This window comes from Macaca nemestrina, chromosome 17, assembly GCF_043159975.1.
Source record: "Macaca nemestrina isolate mMacNem1 chromosome 17, mMacNem.hap1, whole genome shotgun sequence".
NCBI lineage: Eukaryota > Metazoa > Chordata > Mammalia > Primates > Cercopithecidae > Macaca > Macaca nemestrina.
The window spans coordinates 2,869,321-2,889,549 of NC_092141.1; the positions used below are offsets into that span (position 1 = coordinate 2,869,321).

A 20,229-nucleotide genomic window follows, 5' to 3' on the forward strand; every position below is an offset into this window, starting at 1 on the left:
TTGTGTCAGTACTGAACATGCAGTTTTCCTGTCATTATTCCCTAAACAATACAATATAATAACTACTTATATAGCTTTTTTTTTTTTAGGTATTCTAAGTAATCTAGAGATGATTTAAAGTATATGACAGTATGTGTGTAGGTTATATGCAAATACTACGCCATTTTACGTAAGGGATTCGAGCATCGTTTTTTTGGTATCTGAGGGGTCCTGGAAGGACTGTACATGTGTGTGATACACAACAGCTGAGATAAAAAGTACAAGGAAAAAGCGATTTATGACATAATCTAAAGTCATAATTCAGTTTCTTTAGAACCTTCAGGTGTTCAAAATGGCTTCATTTTGAAGACAAAAGTGGGAAACTTTTTTTTTTTTTGAGACGGAGTCTCGCTTTGTCGCCCAAACTGGCGTGCAGTGGCCGGATCTCAGCTCACTGCAAGCTCCGCCTTTCAGGTTCACGCCATTCTCCTGCCTCAGCCTCCTGAGTAGCTGGGACTACAGACGCCCGCCACCTCGCCCGGCTAGTTTTTTGTGTTTTTTTAGTAGAGACGGGGTTCGGGGTTTCACCGTGTTAGCCAGGATGGTCTCGATCTCCTGACCTTGTGATCTGCCCGTCTCAGCCTCCCAAAGTGCTGGGATTACAGGCTTGAGTGGGAAACTTTTTATTTTTTTTTTGAGATGGAGTCTCACTCTGTCGCCCAGGCTGGAGTGCAGCGGTGCAATCTTGGCTCACTGCAACCTCTGCCGCCCGGTTCAAATGATTCTCCTGTCTCAGCCCCCTGAGTAGCTGGGATTATGGGGGCCTGCCACTGTGCCTGGCTAATTTTTGTATTTTTAGTAGACACATGGTTTCACCATCTTGGCCAGGCTGGTCTCGAACTCCTGACCTCATGATCCACCCGCCTCGGCCTCCCAAAATGCTGGGATTACAGGCGTGAGCCACCGCACCCAGCCTGAAACTTTCTCTTTTTTGAGGGACGGTGAAGAAGTAGTCTTTGAGCACCCATCAATAACTGAACGCATCTGGGATGAAGATTATCCCTAATGTGTTTGGTCAGTCTGGTGTGGCAATAAGGATGTACCCAGGAGGTGATAAGGAAATCCACGAGGTGATAAGGAAATCCAGGAGGTGATAAGGTAGACAGACTGAGAGAGAAGACAGAAGGAGAGAAAAGTAAGGAAAGGAAAGATCGGCAGTAATGAGAGGGTGCTTACAAGCTGCAGCAGCAGTGAATGTGAAAAACTTAGTGGAAAGAAAGCAATGAAGGAACAAGAATAGGATGAGTTCTCAGTTACCTACTTTATTCTTCAAGTAGCCCTTATTCAGCACATCTTTGTTGTAGAATGGAGAGCAGTTTATTACATTTGATAATCTTTGAAAGCATTAATTTGCTTGGAGGGTACCCAGGGAGTAGAGTTCAAGCAGTATAAAGAGTGAAAAATGTTCATTCTCGTAGAGTTTACGGACAGACTAAGCTTATATTAATAAAGGTTCTATATTATAGGAGAAGAATACTGCTGCTGGAATATGGCAGTATATTAGGGTTCTCCAGAAAAACAAGACCAGTAGGGGGTGTGTGTGTGTGTATTTGATTGTGTATGTGTGTGTGTGTCTGTTGTGAAGGCTTGCAAGTTCAAAATCTGTAGGGTAGGCCGACAGGTCGGGGACCTGGAGAAGAGGTGATGTTGCATCTCAAGTCCAAATGCAGTCTGTTGGCAGAATTATATCTTCCTTGGGAAATCAGTCTTGTCTTTTTCTATTAAGGCCTTTAACTGATAGAATAAGGCCCGCCCACATTATAAAGATAATTGACTTTACTCTGAGTCTGCTGACTTAAATGCTAATCCTATCTAAAGAAATATCTTCACAGCAACATCTAAACTAATGGTTGATCAAATATACTGGGCCTAGCCAAGTTGGAATGTAAAATTAACCATCACAAGGCTATAATAGAAACCATCTCATAATGTATATTTGGGACTTCTGGTGAAAGGCAACGGGCAGGCCGGGCGCAGTGGCTCACGCTTGTAATCCCAACACTTTAAGAGACCGAGGCGGGCAGATCACGAGGTCAGGAGATCGAGACCATCCTGGCTAACACGGTGAAACCGCGTCTCTACTAAAAATACACAGAAAAAAATTAGCTGGTCGTGGTGGCGAGTGCCTGTAGTCCCAGCTACTCGGGAGGCTGAGGCAGGAGAATGGTGTGAACCCGGGAGGCGGGGTTGCAATGAGCCGAGATCACGCCACTGCACTCCAGCCTGGGCGACAGAGCAAGACTCTGTCTAAAAAAAAAAAAAAAAGGCAAAGGGCAAAGCCAAACATGATTGCTCTTAATAAGAAAAAAATGGACATCCAGATATGACTTACATTGTGTTACTTAAATCTAAGTCTGATTGATTTCAAAACCCCAAAACTATTTCTACTTTTTATTTCTTCAGATTTAAAGCCGTGGACCACCTATTTGCAGCACTTGCCTTTAATGCTGGAGTTAGGAGATTTGAGGTCGGTAGGAATGCTTCTCAGTGAAAAAAGTGGTAGCTTAATCTTTGGCTCAAGGCTAATTGTAAAATAGAAAATATTTTCATATGTAAATTTTGGATGGGTAGCTTAAATCTTGCAAAATGAGTGAAGTATAGTGGTTAGCTGTAACTAATAGAAAAGTGAAGAGTGGTGAAGCTGTCAAATAAATTTACATCTTTTTCAATGAACCATACCTGAGCTCAGTCCAATGAACCACACCTGAGCTCAGTCCATTCCTCAGTGATTTTACCATACTGATAAACCAACCTGATCTCTTTTTTTGTTTTTGTTACCTGCCGACAGCAGATGCTAGTGAATCATAGATGGGCTTCTAAGCTGAAGCAGAATAAGAAGTTAGATATGTTCAAGTCTCAGTGTTTTAGGCTGGATGCAGTGGCTCACGCCTGTAATCCCAGCACTTTGGGGAGGCTGAGGCAGGCAGATCACTTGAGGTGAGGAGTTTGAGACCAGCACAGACAACATGGTGAAACCCCCTGTCTCTAATAAAAATGCAGCATTTAGCCAGGCGCGGTGGTAGGTGTCTGTAATCTCAGCTACTTGGGAGGCTGAGGCAGGAGGATTGCTTGAACCTGGGAGGTGGAGGTTGTAGGGAGCGGAGATTGCGCCACTGCACTCCAGCCTGGCCGACAGAGCGAGACTCAGTCCTCCATCAAAAAGTCTCAGTATTGGATTAAAAACTTTCATTTAGGCTGGGTGTGGTGGCTTACGTCTGTAATCCCAGCACTTTGGGAGGCCGAGGCGGGTGGATCACGAGGTCAGGAGTTCGAGACCAGCCTGTCCAACATGGGGAAATCCTGCCTTTAGTAAAAATACAAAAAATTAGCCGGGCGTGGTGGCAGGCACCTGTAATCTCAGCTACTCAGGAGGCTGAGGCAGGAGAATCGCTTGAACCCAGGAGGCAGAGGTTGCAATGAGCCGAGATTACGCCATTGCACTCCAGCCTGGGCGACAGAGCAAGACTCTGTCTCAAACAAACAAACAACAACAAAAAAACTTTCATTTATCATTTGTAATAGTGTGAATGGGAGAGGTCTAAAATCTCTCGTGTCTTCAGTTATTCATACAGAGCACATGATACTTCAAGAACATGAAGTTAATCTTTTGATAAATTTTGCCACCATTTTTTCAGAAAACAATTTTAAAACTCTAGAAACTCACCTCTCTGGGTAAGAAAGGAAATACAAAGATTGATCTAAGGAAATGAAGTTACTCTCCTGGAGTACTTTGTCTTTCTATGTAATCTCTTGGATTTAGCTATAGACTGGAGTCTTTTTCAGATACGTGATGAAATGATTTTATAGGAAAATTTACTTTTTTTAAAGAAATTATTTGACTGCATTATACTACATTGTTAACGGTGGAGTTTTATTTATTTATTTATTTATTTTATTTTGAGACAGAGTTTTGCTCTTGTTGCCCAGGCTGGAGTGCAGTGGCGCAATCTCGGCTCACTGCATCCTCCACCTCCTGGGTTCAAGCGATTTTCCTGCTTGGGCCTCCTGAGTAGCTGGGATTACAGGCGCCCACTCACTTGGGAGGCTGAGGCAGGAGAATCACTTGAACCCAGGAGGTGGAGGTTGCAGTGAGCCGAGATCATACCGTTGCACTCTAACCTGGGCAATGGAGTGAGACTCCGTCTCAAAAAAAAAAAAAAAAAAAAAATTCCAGAGCAGCAGTCATATGACACTCCCTCAGGAGATAATTCTTCATGATGTTAAATGAAAACAGTGTCACAAAGTAAGCCAATTTCAGGGACTTTTAAAAGAAAGCATGTCTCAAGTTCATTGTTTTAGCTGGGGTTTTTTTGTTTGCTTGTTTTTTTTTTGTAATTTTGTTATTTTTCTTTCTTTATTTTTGAGACAGGGTCTCACTGTGTCTCCCAGGCTTTTGTGCAGGGGCGTAATCACTGCAGCCCACTGTAGCCTCCAACTCCTGGGCTGAGGTGATCCTCCCACCTCAGCCTCTGGGTAGCTAGGACATAAGTATGTGCCACTACGCCCGGCTAATTAAAAAAAAAAAATTTTGTTTGTAGAGATGGTATTTCACTAGCTGGGACTACAAGCATGTGCCACCATGCCTGGCTAATTAAAAAAAAATTTGGGCCAGGCACGATGGCTCACGCCTCCCGGGTTCCCACCATTCTCCTGCCTCAGCCTTCCGAGTAGCTGGGACTACTGGCGCCGCCACCACACCCGGCTAGTTTTTTTGTATTTTTTAGTAGAGACGGGGTTTCACCGTGTTAGCCAGGATGGTCTCGATCTCCTGACCTCATGATCCGCCCGTCTCGGCCTGCCAAAGTGCTGGGATTACAGGCTTGAGCCACCGTGCCCGGCCAAAATGCTATTATTTTGAAACTACCTTTTTAAGCTTAGGGGTGTATGTGCAGGTTTTTTACATAGATTAAGCCTAGTACTCATTAGTTATTTTTGCTGATTCTCTCCTTCCTACCACCCTTCACCCTCCGGAAGGCCCCAATGTGTGTGGTTTCCCTCTATGTGTCCACACGTTCTCATCATTTAGCTCCCACTTATAAGTGAGAACATGCACTATTTGGCTTTCCGATCCTGCGTTAGTTTGCTAAGGATAATGGCCTCCAGTTCCATCCATGTGGAACTACTATTCTAAACATCTAGTAACTTGCAAGGTGTCATGGAACCCAGCTTATCGGGAGACATTGCTTGACAGATTCTTGAAAGCAACTGGTCTGAAAAGATACTTGGTTCTTGACTGAGAATAGCTTCTGCCTTGCTTCATTGTTGCATCTGGAAAATATTTGGATTAAGATTAGGAGCCATAGGCCGGGCGCGGTGGCTCAAGCCTGTAATCCCAGCACTTTGGGAGGCCGAGACGGGCGGATCACGAGGTCAGGAGATCGAGACCATCCTGGCTAACACGGTGAAACCCCGTCTCTACTAAAAAATACAAAAAACTAGCCGGGCGAGGTGGCGGGCGCCTGTAGTCCCAGCTACTCGGGAGGCTGAGGCAGGAGAATGGTCTAAACCCGGGAGGCGGAGCTTGTAGTGAGCTGAGATCCGGCCACTGCACCCCAGCCTGGGCGACAGAGCAAGACTCTGTCTCAAAAAAAAAAAAAAAAAAAAAAAGATTAGGAGCCATAATATATAATATGTGCTATTCAAGCATGGTGTAGATAATCTGTTTTTTTTTTCTTTTTTCTTTTTTTGAGACAAGGTCACCCTCTGTTGCCCAGGCTGGAGTGCAGTAGTGTGATCTCAGCTCACTGCAACTTCTGCATCCCGGGCTCTGGTCCTCCCACCTCAGCCTTCTGAGTAGCTTAGACTATAGGCGTGTGCCACTATGTCCAGCTAATTTTTGTATTTTTTAGTAGAGATGGGGTGTATGTATTAGTTCATTTTCACGTTGCTGATAAAGACATATCCGAAACTGGGAACAAAAAGAGGTTTAATTGGACTTATGGTTCCACATGGCTGGGGAGGCTTCAGAATCGTGGCAGGAGGTGAAAGGCACCTGTTACGTTGTGGTGGCAAGAGAAAAATGAGGAAGAAGCAAAACCGGAAACCTGATAATCCCAACAGATCTCATGAGACTTACCATCACCAGAATAGCATGGGAAAGACCAGCCACCATGATTCAGTTACCTCCCCCTGGGTCTCTCCTGCAACATGTGGGAATTCTGGGACATACAATGCAAGTTAAGATTTGGGTGGGGACACAGCCAAACCATATCATTCCACCCCTGGTCCCTCCATATCTCATGTCCTTACATTTCAAAACCAATCTTGCCTTCCCAACAGTCCTGCAAAGTCTTCACTCATTTCAGCATTAACCCAAAAGTCCACAGTCCAAAGTCTCATTTGAGATAAGGCAAGTCCCTTCTGCCTGTGAGTCTGCAAAATGAAAAGCAAGCTAGTTACTTCCTAGATAAAATGGGAGTACAGGTATTGGGTAAATACATCTATTCCAAATGGGAGAAACTGGCTAAAACAAAGGGATTACAGGACCCATGCAAGTCCAAAATCCAGCGGGGCAGTCAAATTTTAAAGCTCCAAAATGAACTCCTTTGACTCCAGGTCTCACGTCCAGGTCACGCTGATGCAAGAGGTAGGTTCCCATGGTCTTGGGCAGCTCTGCTCCTGTGGCTTTGCAGGGAACGGCCTCCCTCCTGTCTGTTTTCACGGGCTGGCCTTGAGTGTCTGCAGCTTTTCCAGGCGACAGTGCAAGCTGTCGGTGGATCTACCATTCTGGGGTCTGGAAGGCAGTGGCCGCCTTCTCACAGCTGGGACTCACAGTAGCGACTCGTGTCGAGGGCTCCGACCCCACATTTCTCTTCTGCACTGCCTTAGTAGAGGTTCTCCATGAGGGCCCTGCCCATGCAGCAAACTTTTGCGTGGGCATCTAGATGTTTCCATGTATCTTCTGAAATCGAGTTGGAGGTTCCCAAACCTCATTCTTGACTTCTGTGAACCCACATGCTCAACACCATGTGAAAGCTGCCAAGGTTTGGGGCGTCCACCCTCTGAAGCCACAGCTTGAGCTGTACATTGGCCCCTTTAAGCCACGGCTGGGGCGGCTGGGACACAGCATGGGGACCCTGGGCCCAGCTCATGAAACCACTTTTTTCTCCTGGGCCTCTGGGCCTGTGTTGGGAGGGGTGCTGCCAGGAAGTTCTCTGACATGGAACGGAGACATTTTCTCCATGGTCTTGGGAATTAACATTGGGCCTCTTGCTTCTTATGCGAATATCTGCAGCCAGCTTGAATTTCTCCCCAGAAAATGGGTTTTTCTTTCCTTTTTTTTTTTTTTTTCTGAGACAGAGTCTTGCCCGGTCGCCCAGGCTGGAGTGCAGTGGTGGGATCTCGGCTCACTGCAAGCTCCGCCTCCTGGGTTCACACCGTTCTCCGGCCTCAGCCTCCCAAGTGGCTGGGACTACAGGCGCCTGGCTAATTCTTTTTTTTTTTTTTTTTTTTGTATTTTTAGTAGAGACGGGGTTTCACTGTGTTAGCCGGGATGGTCTCGATCTCCTGACCTCGTGATCCGCCCGCCTCGGCCTCCCAAAGTGCTGGGACTACAGGCATGAGCCACCGCGTCCAACCAAAAAATGGGGTTTTCTTTTCTATCATATAGTCACGCTGCAGATTTTCCAAACTTTCATGCTCTGCTTCCCTTTTTTTTGTTGTTGCGGGGGGGATGCAGTCTTGCCTGGAGTTATCCAGGCTGGACTGCAGTAGTGCAGTCTCTGCTCACTGCAACCTCCACCTCCTTGGTTGAAGCTATTCTCCTACCTCAGCCCTCAGGTAGCTGAGATCCCAGCCACAGTAGCTGGCATTAGCCACCACTCCTGGCTAATTTTTGTATTTTTAGTAGAGATGGTGTTTCACCGTGTTGGCCAGGCTGGTCTAGAAACTGCTGACTTCAAACGATCTGCCCACCTTGGCGTCCCAAAATGCTAGGATTACAGACATGAGCCACTGCCCCTGCCTGCTCTGCTTCCCTTTTCAAATGAAATACTTTTAAAATACCCAGGTCACCTTCTGAATGCTTTACTGCTTAGAAATTTCTTTTGCCAGATACCCTAAATCATCTTTCTCAAGTTCAAAGTTCCACAGATCTCTAGGGCAGGGGCAAAATGCTGCCAGTCTCTTTGCTAAAACGTAACAAGAGTCACCTTTGCTCCAGTTCCCAACGAGTTCCTCATCTCCATCTGAGACCACCTCAGCCTGGACCTTATTGTTCATATCACTATCAGGATTTTTGTAAAAGCCATTCAACAAGTCTCTAGGAGGTTCTAAACTTTCCCATGTTTTCCTGTCTTCTGAGCCCTCCAAACTGTTCCAAACTCTGCGTGTTACCCACTTCCAAAGTCACTTCCACATTTCTGGGTAACTTTTCAGCAATTCCCCACTCTACTGGTACCAATTTACTGCATTAGTTCGTTTTCATACTGCTGATAACAGACATACCCGAAACTGGGAACAAGAAAAGGTTTAATTGGACTTACAGTTCTACATGGCTGGGGAAGCCTCAGAATCATGACAGGAAGTGAAAGGCACTAGGCACTTCTTACATGTCAGGGGCAAAAGAAAAATGAGGAAGAAGCAAAAATAGAAACCCTTGATAAACCCATCAGATCTCGTGAGACTTACTATCGCAACAATAGCATGGGAAAGACCGGCCCCGTGAGTCAATTACCTCCCCTGGGAATTCTGGGAGCTATAATTCATGTTGAAATGCCAAACCATAACACCGGGTTTCTCCATGTTGCCCAGGCTGGTCTTGAACTCCTGGGCTCAAGTGATCCGCCTGCCTCGGCCCATCAAACTGTTGGTATTACAGGCTTGAGTCACCGCGTCCGGCCTCTGCTGACCTTTTTTTTTTTTTTTTTTTTTTTTTTTTTTGAGACGGAGTCTCGCTCTGTAGCCCAGGCTGGAGTGCAGTGGTGGGAACTCAGCTCACTGCAAGCTCCGCCTCCCGGGTTTACGCCATTCTCCTGTCTCAGCCTCCTGAGTAGCTGGGACTACAGGCGCCCGCCACCTCACCCGGCTAGTTTTTTTGTATTTTTTAGTAGAGACGGGGTTTCACCGTGTTAGCCAGGATGGTCTCGATCTCCTGACCTCGTGATCCGCCCGTCTCGGCCTCCCAAAGTCCTGGGATTACAGGCTTGAGCCACCGCGCCCGGCCCTTTTTTTTTTTTTTTTGAGACGGAGTCTGGCTCTGTCACCCAGGCTGTAGTGCAGTGGCGCGATCTCGGCTCACGGCAAGCTCTACCTCCTGGGTTCACGCCGTTCTCCTGCCTCAGTCTCCTGAGTATCTGGGACTACAGGCGCCCGCCACCACGCCTGGCTAATTTTTTGTATTTTTAGTAGAGACGAGGTTTCACCGGGTTAGCCAAAATGGTCTTGATCTCCTGACCTCATGATCCGCCCACCTCGGCCTCCCAAAATGCTGGGATTACAGGTGTGAGCCACTGCACCCAGCCTCTGCTGACCTTTTAAATGAAGCTTTGGCAAGTGACAATTTGAGGTTAGGAACCATTGATAATTGATGAATTACCGGAGAGGTCTTTATTTCTCCCTTCTACATCTAATAATAAACCTGATGATTTCCATTTTCATGTCATTGTGCCTCTACTGTTAACATATAATTTTTTTTTTTTTTTGAGACGGAGTCTCGCTCTGTCGCCCAGACTGGAGTGCAATGGCCGGATCTCAGCTCACTGCAAGCTCCGCCTCCCGGGTTTACGCTATTCTCCTGCCTCAGCCTCCCGAGTAGCTGGGACTACAGGCGCCAGCCACCTCGCCCGGCTAGTTTTTTGTATTTTTTAGTAGAGACGGAGTTTCACCGTGTTAGCCAGGATGGTCTCGATCTCCTGACCTCGTGATCCGCCCGTCTCGGCCTCCCAAAGTGCTGGGATTACAGGCTTGAGCCACCGCGCCCGGCCAACATATAATTTGTTAATTTTTGTCTTCCCTCACACACACCCTTTATTTTCTGTATTTTCCCATTTCATAAACTTCTGGTTGTCAGGGACCAGTGTAAAAAGTAGGTTTTTTTTTTTTTTTTTTTTTTTTGAGACAGTCTTGCTCTGTCACCCAGGGTGGAGTGCAGGGGCGCTATCTTGGCTCACTGGAACCTCTGCCTCCCGGGTTCAGGTGATTCTCCTGCTTCAGCCTCCTGAGTAGCTGGGATCACAGGCATGTGCCACCATGCCTGGCTAATTTTTTTTTGTATTTTTAGTAGAGACGGGGTGTTGCTATGTTGGCCAGGCTAGTCTCGAACTCCTGACCACAGGTGATCTGCCTGCCTTGGCCTCCCAAAGTGCTGGGCAGGCGTGAGCCACCGCGCCCAGCCAAAAAACAGATTATTAATGATTATTTTGTAAAGGTTGTTTTGATAAGTATGAAACTTGTTTTGTTTAACACATTTGGAAACAAAAGATGGGAATCATTTAATAAATGATCACCATCTTGTTTTATAAAATTATTTTAATGCTCTGTTGTTTCCTTTCTTTTTTTTTTTTTAACTCCTCCACTTTCTCTTTTTGTGGTGGGGTACTTACCCTAGCAATAAACACATTGTTGTTTTAGGTGCTGCACTGGATAGCAGGTACATGGATATAGTACTAGAATAGAGAATGCTTAAGAATTCTGCATTCCAAAAGCATACTAAAGCCTCTGTTTCTAGTGCTTAAGCAACAGTGATCTTGATCTCTAAGATAGTCTGGATATTGACATGCAAATGAAAAAGTCAGACTGTTCTTTGAATTATGTTTGTCATATATACAAGTTGCTTAAAAGAGAATATTAGGATACTGCCAAAATACATTTCAAAAATATTAAATCATCTTATTCATTATTTTGACTTTGGAAAGATTTGTGAACCCCCTTAAAATACATGCAATATTTTGTTTATTTTCATATGTGCTTCTTTGAGAGGAAAGATCTTAGCTTTCATTATATCCTCAAATGAATCCAGTAACCTCAAAAAAGGTTGAGAACTTCTATGCCAGGTAGTATGAAAATATTACCTGATTTATTTGTACTGTTTGTTAATGTAGACTGTTCATTGCAAAATATTAATTTTAAACTCTTTCTTTAAAAATGTTCACTCCATTTAAGAACCATTTATTAGAGGCTGGGCATGGTGGCTCATGCCTGTAATCTTAGCACTTTGGATGGCTGAGGTGAGACAATTGCTTGAGCCCAGGAATTAAAGACCAGCCTAGGCAACATAGCAGGACCCCATCTCTAGTGGGGGTTGGGGGGGAAAATTAGCTAGGCATGGTGGCATGTATCTGTGGTCCCAGCTACTCAGGAGGCTAAGGTAGGAGGATCTCTTGAGCCTAGGAGTTAGAGGCTGCAGTGAACTATGATCGATCATACCACTGTCCTCTAGCCTGGGTGACAGAGTGAGGACCCTGTCTCAAGGAAAACAGAAAAACATTAATAAAAACTGGGCATGGTGGTTCACGCCTGTAATCCCAGCACTTTGGGAGGCCAAGGCAGGTGGATCACTTGAGGTCAGGAGTTGGAGACCAGCCTGACCGACATGGTGAAACCCCATCTCTACTAAAAATACAAAAAAAAAAAAAAAAAAAATTAGCTGGGCATGGTGGCATGCGTCTGTAATCCCAGCTACTCGGGAGGCTGAGGCAAAACAGTTGCTTGAACCCGGGAGGTGGAGGTTGCAGTGAGCCGAAGTCGTGCCACTGCATTCCAGCCTGGGCAACAGTGAGACTCTGTCTCAAAAAAGAAAAATTATTTCTGTTTTCATGTGTTATTTTGCAATTATGTGTTAAAACATTAAAAGGCAACTGGAAAGGTATAATTGTGTTCTTAAAATAAGTATGATAGTATGATAAGTATGATAGCTCAATCATATCCGCTTTCTGATAGCACAAATACTTGTTAAAGGTTAGAAAGGTTAAAGTTAGAAAATTCATAGGATGAAATAATCTGAGTTAAAGGGTGCCTTAGATGTTATCTACTATGTAGAAAATTAAATTAATTACTTGGGTTAGATAGTTGATGATAAACTTGAACCAACATCATCTTTCTTTTTTTTTTTTCCCCTGAGGGGAAGTCTTGCTCTGTCACCCAGAGCTGTAGTGAAGTGGCGTAATCTCGGCTCACTGTAATCGTCACTCCTGGGTTCAAGCAATTCTACTGCCTCAGCCTCCCAAGTAGCTGGGATTACAGGCGCGTGCCACCTGTATTTTTTGTATTTTTCGTATTTTTAGTAGAGATGGTTTCACCACGTTGGCCAGGCTGGTCTCAAACTCCTGATCTCGTGATCCAGCCGCCTCAACCTCCCAGAGTGCTAGGATTACAGGTGTGAGCCACTGCGCCCGGCCAACACCTTCTTTCTTAATCTGCATCCGGTGCTCCTCATACCCATCATCTCTCTTTACTGTGTATCATCAATACTTCGTTTCTAATCAAAACATGAAGTACTCATCATTACACTGGGAAATATTAAATGTAGTTTGCTCTTTTTTTTTTTTTTTTTTCCATGAGGCATTTTATTTGCAAATGTATGTATTACATCCCTAGAAAAAGAATCCCAGGATTTTCCCTCCTGTGTGTTTTCTTCTTGCTTCTTCATGGTCCATGATGCCAGCTGAGGTTGTCAGTCCAATGAAACCAAACTGGCGGGATGGAAGCAGGTTATTCTGCCATTTTTCTAGATCTTTGAGTTGCACATCAAATCTGGGGCTGATCACTCCACACTTGTTTAGCCTGCCTGTAAGGTTCACAACAATTTTCCCAGCTCTGTGATCATCAATGATTTCAAATTCGCCAATGTAACCATGCTTCATCATCACAGTGAGAAACCGGACGATGACTTTGGAGCACGGCCTAATAAGCACCTGGCGTTTGCCTCTCTTTTCGGCATTGTTGATGCTCTTGAGAGCATCAGCCAGGACATTCATGCGCACCATTGTGGCGGCGTGGAAAGATGGCGGAAAAAGGGGTGTAGTTTGCTCTTACTGTAACCTTCCAGGTTATAGTCAGGATGAAGAGACCTCTAGTTTCTTGACCCCTCTAATCGCTATTTCAGCTCTCTTCATCATGCATTTATTGCATATACCTTGCAAACCCTCAACCCAACCCTAGATTCTTTTAAATGTGTGCCATTTCAGTGTCTGCTTTCAGACTGTCCATACTTACTGAAGAAAAATCACGTCTTTGGAGATTGACACCACTAAAAATTCATGGTCTCCAATCTAAAAAATGTCTTTATTTACCAGTTTCTTTTCTCTTATTATTCATTGTAACTATATCGAGCCTCTTAATGTCTCTTCCTTATTCCTGCTCTTCAGTAAATGACCTTGCTGTCTGTTTTCCAGAGATGTGAAAACATATATACATCTTTTTCTCCTTTCTTTCCAACACCATGTAAGAAGTGACCCATCTTTATGTGTAAGGCTTCTATTCTACACCTGGATCCCATTCTTTCCCCTTCCTCTTCCCTTAGGTCTTTCTTCTACTGAGTTCTCCTTCTGATCTTTTTTTTGTTTGTTTTATTTTTCCATAAGTTATTGGGGAACAGGTATTGTTTGGTTACATGAGTAAGTTCTTTAGTGGTGAGATTTGTGAGATTTTGGTGCACCTGTCATCCGACCAGTATATACTGGACCATATTTGTAGTCTTATCCCTCGCCCCTCTTGCACTCTTCCCCTCAAGCCCCCAAAGTCGATTGTATCATTCTTACACCTTTGCATCCTCATAGCTTAGATCCCACATCAATGAGAATATATGACATTTGGCTTTCCATTCCTGAGTTACTTCAATTAGAATAGTAGTCTCCAGTCTCATCCAGATCACTGCAAATGCTGTTCATTCATTCATTTTTATGGCTGCATAGTATTCCACTGTGGATGTATCGATAGAGTTTGGTGTGTGTGCGTGTGTATATACATGTATATATGTATATATACTCACACATACATAAAACATATACACACATATAACATATAAACATATGTTTATATATATGTGTGTATATGTATATACACACACACACCAGTTTATTCACTAATTGATGGGCATTTGAATTGGTTGCACGATTTTGCAGTTGTGAATTGTGCTGCTGTAAACACCTGTGTGCAAGTTATCTTTTTAGAATAATGACTTCTTTTCCTCTGGGTAGATACCCAGAAGTGGGACTGCTGGATCAAATGGTAGTTCTCCTTTTAGTTCTTGAAGGAATCTCCACACTGTTTGCCATAGTGGTTGTACTAGTTTACACTCCCACCAGCAGTGTTTGTACTAGTTTACACTCCCACCAGCAGTGTTCGTACTAGTTTACACTCCCACCAGCGGTGTTCGTACTAGTTTACACTCCCACCAGCGGTGTTTGTACTCGTTTACACTCCCACCAGCGGTGTTTGTACTAGTTTACACTCCCACCAGCGGTGTTCGTACTAGTTTACACTCCCACCAGCGGTGTTCGTACTAGTTTACACTCCCACCAGTGGTGTTCAAGTGTTCCATGTTCACAATATCCACCCTAACATCTGCTGTTTTTTGATATTTTGATTGTGGTCATTCTTGCAAAAGTAAGCTGGTATTGCATTGTGATTTTGATTTGCATTTCCCTGATCATTAGTGATGTTGAGCTTTTTTTTTTTTCTTTCATTCTTTTTTTTTTTTTGAGATGGAGTCTCATACTGTTCCCCAGGCTGGAGGGCAATGGCACGATCTTGGCTCACTGCAACCTCCGCCTCCCAGGTTCAAGTGATTCTCCTGCCTCAGCCTCCCTAGTAGCTGGGATATCAAGCGCCTGCTGCCACGCCCGGCTAATTTTTTGTATTTTTAGTAGAGATGGGGTTTCACTATGTTGGCCAGGCTGGTCTCTCAAACTCCTGACCTCGTGATCCACCCGCCTCAGCCTCCCAAAGTGCTGGGATTACAGACATGAGCCACCGCACCTGGGCGCAGTTTTTTTTTTTTTTTTTTGAGACGGAGTCTGGCTGTGTTGTCCAGGCTGGAGCGCAGTGGCCGGATCTCAGCTCACTGCAAGCTCCACCTCCCAGGTTTACGCCATTCTCCTGCCTCAGCCTCCCGAGTAGCTGGGACTACAGGCGCCCACCACCTCGCCCGGCTAGTGTTTTTTTTTTTTTTTTTTTTTTTTTTTTTTTTTTTTTTTTTGTATTTTTTAGTAGAGACGGGGTTTCACCGTGTTAGCCAGGATGGTCTCGATCTCCTGACCTCGTGATTCGCCCGTCTCGGCCTCCCAAAGTGCTGGGATTACAGGCTTGAGCCACCGCGCCCGGCCCTGGGCGCAGTTTTTTTTATATGTTTGTTGGCCATTTGTATATCTTCTTTTGAGAATTGTCTATTCATGTCTTAGCCAACTTTTTGATGGGATTATTTGTTTTTTCTTACTGATTTGTTTGAGTTCATTGTAGATTCTGGATATTAGTCCTTTGTCAGATGTATAGATTGTGAAGATTTTCTCCCACCCTGTGGGTTGTCTGTTTACTCTGCTGACTGTTCGTTTTGCTGTCCAAAAGCTCTTCAGTTTAATTAGGTCCCAGCTATTTATCTTTGTTTTTATTGCATTTGCTTTTGGGTTCTTGGTCATGAAATTCTTGCCTAAGCCAATGTCTAGAAGGGTTTTTCCAGTGTTATCTTCTAGAATTTTTAGTTTCAGATCTTAGGTTTAAGTCCTTAATCAATCCTGAGTTGACTTTTGTGTAAGGTGAGAGATGAGGATGCAGTTTCATTTTCCTATATGTGGCTAGCCAATTATCCCAGCACCATTTATTGAAAAGGTTTATGTGTTTGTTTGCTTTGTTGAAGATCAGTTGGCTATAAGTATTTGGGTTTATTTCTGGGTTCTCTATTCTGTTCCATTGGTCTATGTGCCTATTTTTATACCAGCGCCACGCTGTTTTGGTGACTATGGCCTTATAGTATAGTTTGAAATCAGATAGCGTGATGCCTCCAGATTTGTTCTTTTTGCTGCTTAGTCTTACTTTGGCTATGCAGTCTCTTTTTTGGTTCCATATGAATTTTAGAATCATTTTTTATAATTCTTTGAAGAATGATGGTATTTTGATGGGGACTGTGTTGAGTTTGTAGAAAGCTTTTGGCAGTATGGTAATTTTCACAATATTCTACCCATCCATGAGCATGGGATGTGTTTCCATTTGTTTGTGTCATCTCTGATTTCTTTCCGCAGCGTTTTGTAGTTTTCCTTGTAGATGTCTTTTGGCTCCTTGGTTAGGTATATTCTTAAGTATTTTGTTTGTGGCTGTTGTGAAAGGGGTTGAGTTCTTGATTTGATTCTCCACTTAGTCGCCCTTGGTGTATAGAAGAGCTCCTGATTTGCATACATTAATCTTTAATCCAGAAACTTTGCTGGAATCTTTTATCAGTTCTAGGAGCTTTCTGGAGGATTCTTTAGGGTTTTCAAGGTAAACAATCATATCGTCAGCAAACAGTGACAGTTTGACTTCCTCTTTACCGACTTGGATGCCCTTTATTTCTTTCTCTTGTCTGATTGCTCTGGCAAGGACGTCCAGTACTATGTTGAAGAGGAGTGGTGAGAGTGGGCATCCTTGTCTTGTTCCAGTTCTCAGAGGGAATGCTTTCAACTTTTCCCCATTCAGTATTATGTTGGCTGTGGGTTTGTCATAGTTGGCTTTTATTATGTTAAGGTATTTCCCTTGTATGCTGATTTTGCAGAGAGTTTTAATCATAAAGGGATGCTGGATTTTGTTGAATGCTTTTTCTATGTCTATTGAGATGATCATGTGGTTTTTGTTTTTAATTCTGTATGTGTTGTATCACATTTGTTGACCTGTGTATTTAAACCATCCCTGCATCCCAGGTGTGAAACCTACTTGATCATGGTGGATTATCTTTTTGATACGTTGTTGGATTTGGTTAACTAGTATTTTGTTAAGGATTTTAGCATCTGTGTTCATCAAGGATATTGGTCTGCAGTTTTCTTTTTTGGTTGTGTCCTTTCCTGGTTTTGGTATTAGGGTGATGCTGGCTTCATAAAATGAATTAGGGAGGGTTCTTTCTTTGTCTGTCTTGTGGAATAGTATCAGAAGGATTGGTACCAACTATTCTTTGAAGTCTGGTAGAATTCTGCTGTGAATTCGTCTGATCCTGGACCTTTTTTTGTTGGTAATTTCTTAATTACCGTTTCAGTTTCACTGCTTGTTACTGGTCTGTTCAGGGTATCTTAATTCTTCCTGATTTATGTGAGGAGGGTTGTATTTTTCCAAGGTTGTATTTTTTGTTTGTTTCAATTTTGTTTAGTTCTGCTCTGATCTTGGTTATGTGTTTTCTTCTGTTGGGTTTGGGTTTGGTTCGTTCCTGTTTCTCTAGTTCCTTGAGGTGTGACCTTAGATTGTCTGTCTTTGCTCCTTTAGATTTTTGATGTAGACATTTAGGGATATGAACTTTCCTCTTAGCACTGCCTTTGCTGTATCCCAGAGGTTTTGATAGGTTGTGTCATTATTGTTATTCAGTTCGAATGATTCTTTAATTTCCATCTTGATTTCGTTTTTGACCCAATGCACATTCAGGAACAGGTTATTTAATTTCCATGTATTTGCATGGTTTTGAAGGTTCCTTTTGGAGTTTATTTTCAATTTTATTCCATTGTCTGAGAGAGTGCTTGATATAATTTCAGTTTTCTTAAATTTATTGAGGTCTACCTCGTTTTGTGGTCTATCTTGGAGAAAGTTCCATGCGCTGTTGAAATTCAGAATGTATAGTCTGTGTTTATTGGATGAAATGTTCTGTGTATAGATTAAGTCCATTTGTTCCAGGGTATAGTTTAAATCCATTGTTCCTTTGTTGACTTTCTGTCTTGATGACCTGTCTAGTGCTGTCGGTGGAGTATTGAAGTCCCCCACTATTATTGTGTTGCTCTCTGTCTCATTTATTAGGTCTATTAGTAATTGTTTTGTAAATTTGGGCACTCCAGTGTTAGGTGCATACATATGTTTAGGATTGTGGTATTTTCCTGTTGGACAAGGCCTTTTACTATTATATAACGTTCCTCTTTGTCTCTTTTACCTGCTGTTGCTTTAAAATTTGTTTTGTCTTACATTAGAATAGCTGCCCCTGCTTGCTTTTGGTGTCCATTTGCGTGAAATGCCCTTTTCCACACTGTACTTTAAATTTATGTGAGTCCCTATGCGTTAGGTGAGTCTCCTGAAGGCCGCAGATGGTTGGGGAGTTCTTATTCAGTCTGCAGTTCTGTATCTTTTTTTTTTTTTTTTTTTTTGAGACGGAGTCTCGCTCTGTGGCCCAGGCTGGAGTGCAGTGGCCGGATCTCAGCTCACTGCAAGCTCTGCCTCCCGGGTTCACGCCATTCACCTGCCTCAGCCTCCCGAGTAGCTGGGACTACAGGCGCCCGCCACCTCGCCTGGCTAGTTTTTTGTATTTTTTGGTAGAGACGGGGTTTCACCGTGTTAGCCAGGATGGTCTCGATCTCCTGACCTCGTGATCCACCCATCTCGGCCTCCCAAAGTGCTGGGATTACAGGCTTGAGCCACCGCGCCCAGCCGGTTCTGTATCTTTTAAGTGGAGTATTTAATCCATTTACATTCAATGTTAGTATTGAAATGTGAGGTATCCTTGCATTCATCATGCTCTTTGTTGCCTGTGTACTTTGGGTTTTTTTTGTTTTTTGCTTTTGCTTTTTAACTTGTATTTTTGTTTTGTAGGTCCTATGTGATTTATGCTTTAAAAAGGTTCTGTTTTGATATGTTTCAAGGATTTGTTTCAAGATTTATAGCTCTGTTTAGCAGTTATTGTAATGGTGGCTTGGTAATGGCGAATTCTCTCAGCATTTGTTTGTCTGAAAATGACTGTAGCTTTCCTTCATACATGATGCTTAGTTTCACGTGTATAAAATTCTTGGCTGATGATTGTTTTGTTTGAGGAGGCTGAAGATAAGGCCCTAATCCTTTCTAGCTTGTAGGGTTTCTGCTGAGAAATCTGCGTTAATCTGATAGGTTTTCCTTTATGGGTTACCTGTCTTCTGTCTCACAGTTCTTTCCTTCCTCTTAACTTTGGATAACCTGATGACAGTGTGCCTAGTGAAGATCTTTTTGCAGTGACTTTCCCAGGTGTTCCTTGTGCTTCTTGTATTTGGATGTCTAGGTCTCTAGCAAGGCCTGGGGAGTTTCCTCAGTTATTCTTCCAAATATGTTTTCCAAGCTTTTAGAATTCTCTTCTTCCTCAGGAACACTGATTATTCTTAGGTTTGGTCATTTAACATAATCCCAGACTTCTTGGAGGCTTTGTTCATATATTCTTATTCTTTTTTCTTTGTCTTTGTTGGGTTGGGTTGGGTTACTGTCTTCAAGCTGGTAATTGAAAATAGACATGATTTAAATATCTAGCAATAAAAGATTGTTAAAAATAGTACATCCACATGATCAAATATCATGCAGTCATTAAAAATTAAGACAAGGCCAGGCGCGGTGGCCCACGCCTGCAATCCCAGCACTTTGGGAGGCTGAGGCGGTGGTTCACCTGAGGTCATGAGTTCGAGACCAGCCTGACCGACATGGTGAAACCTTGTCTCTACTAAAAATACAAAAATTAGCCAGGTGTGGTGGCGTGTGCTTGTAGTCCCAGCTTTGGGAGGCTGAGGCAGGAGAATCGCTAGAACCCAGGAGGCAGAGGCTGCGGTGAGCCAAGGTGGGACCACTGCACTCCAGCCTGGGTAACAGAGCAAGATGCTCTGTCTCAAAAAAAAAAAAGGAAAGGAAAAAGAAAACTTGGCCCAGGCTATCTGCCTTCCAGCAGTGAAAGAAAAGGGCTTTAGTTCTTCCCCAGCCTGTGATGTCTGCATGCCGGATTTGCACCCTCCCCTGAGTTCTGGCCAGGAGGCTTCCCACCCCATTCAAATGGGTACAAAATTTGGCTAGAGAATTCCTTCTTCCTGTGGGGTTTTACCCCCTGCTCCTCTGGCCACCCTCCCTGTGGTGCCAGGCAAGAATGGGCTGCTTGGGGACCCAGTGAGCTCCCAGGGCCTTTTTGCTGCTTCCTCTACCCCTGCATTTCGCTTGGCTCTCTAAGTTAAAGTCTGAAACTTCAACCGCAGACAGACCTTCAGTTTCTCTAGTGGGGGTGTGCTCAGGAGAGGAGGGGCTTTCTTTCTCAATTCCGCAGCTGGGGCACTCACAGTACTTGGGGTGTCTCCCGGGTCCTGCAGGAGCAATCCG

General features: G+C 43.8%; 2 protein-coding genes and 1 long non-coding RNA gene across 4 annotated transcripts in view; 1 reads left to right on the top strand and 2 right to left on the bottom strand.

Annotated features, from left to right (window-relative positions):
* The window catches only part of LOC105471766 (platelet activating factor acetylhydrolase 1b regulatory subunit 1), a 106,238-nt gene that overhangs the window by 23,430 nt on the left and 62,579 nt on the right, over nt 1-20,229 (top strand). Inside the window, exon 1 of one of the 2 annotated variants that reach the window (XM_071082126.1) lies at nt 2,437-2,506. The exons of the other annotated variant lie outside the window; for it this stretch is intronic. The gene's annotated coding sequence lies outside the window, so the exon portion shown is untranslated. Of the gene's footprint in view, nt 1-2,436; nt 2,507-20,229 lie in introns of those variants that run through there. 2 annotated transcript variants of the gene reach the window in all.
* LOC139359419 (uncharacterized) lies at nt 1,581-10,644 on the bottom strand. Its single transcript, XR_011615315.1, has 3 exons — nt 10,581-10,644; nt 5,262-5,307; nt 1,581-1,751 (listed from the first exon to the last, which is right to left on the bottom strand). It is a non-coding gene; the product is annotated as an uncharacterized lncRNA (long non-coding RNA).
* Nucleotides 12,537-12,982, bottom strand: LOC139359418 (small ribosomal subunit protein uS8-like). The gene has a single exon (XM_071082127.1). It carries the CDS (start codon nt 12,960-12,962, stop codon nt 12,570-12,572), a length of 393 nt encoding a protein of 130 aa, XP_070938228.1. The 5' UTR covers nt 12,963-12,982; the 3' UTR covers nt 12,537-12,569.

Bases quoted from the DNA above. Each gene is read 5' to 3' on its own strand.
- LOC139359418 (XM_071082127.1), bottom strand. From the start codon at position 12,962: ATGGTGCGCATGAATGTCCTGGCTGATGCTCTCAAGAGCATCAACAAT.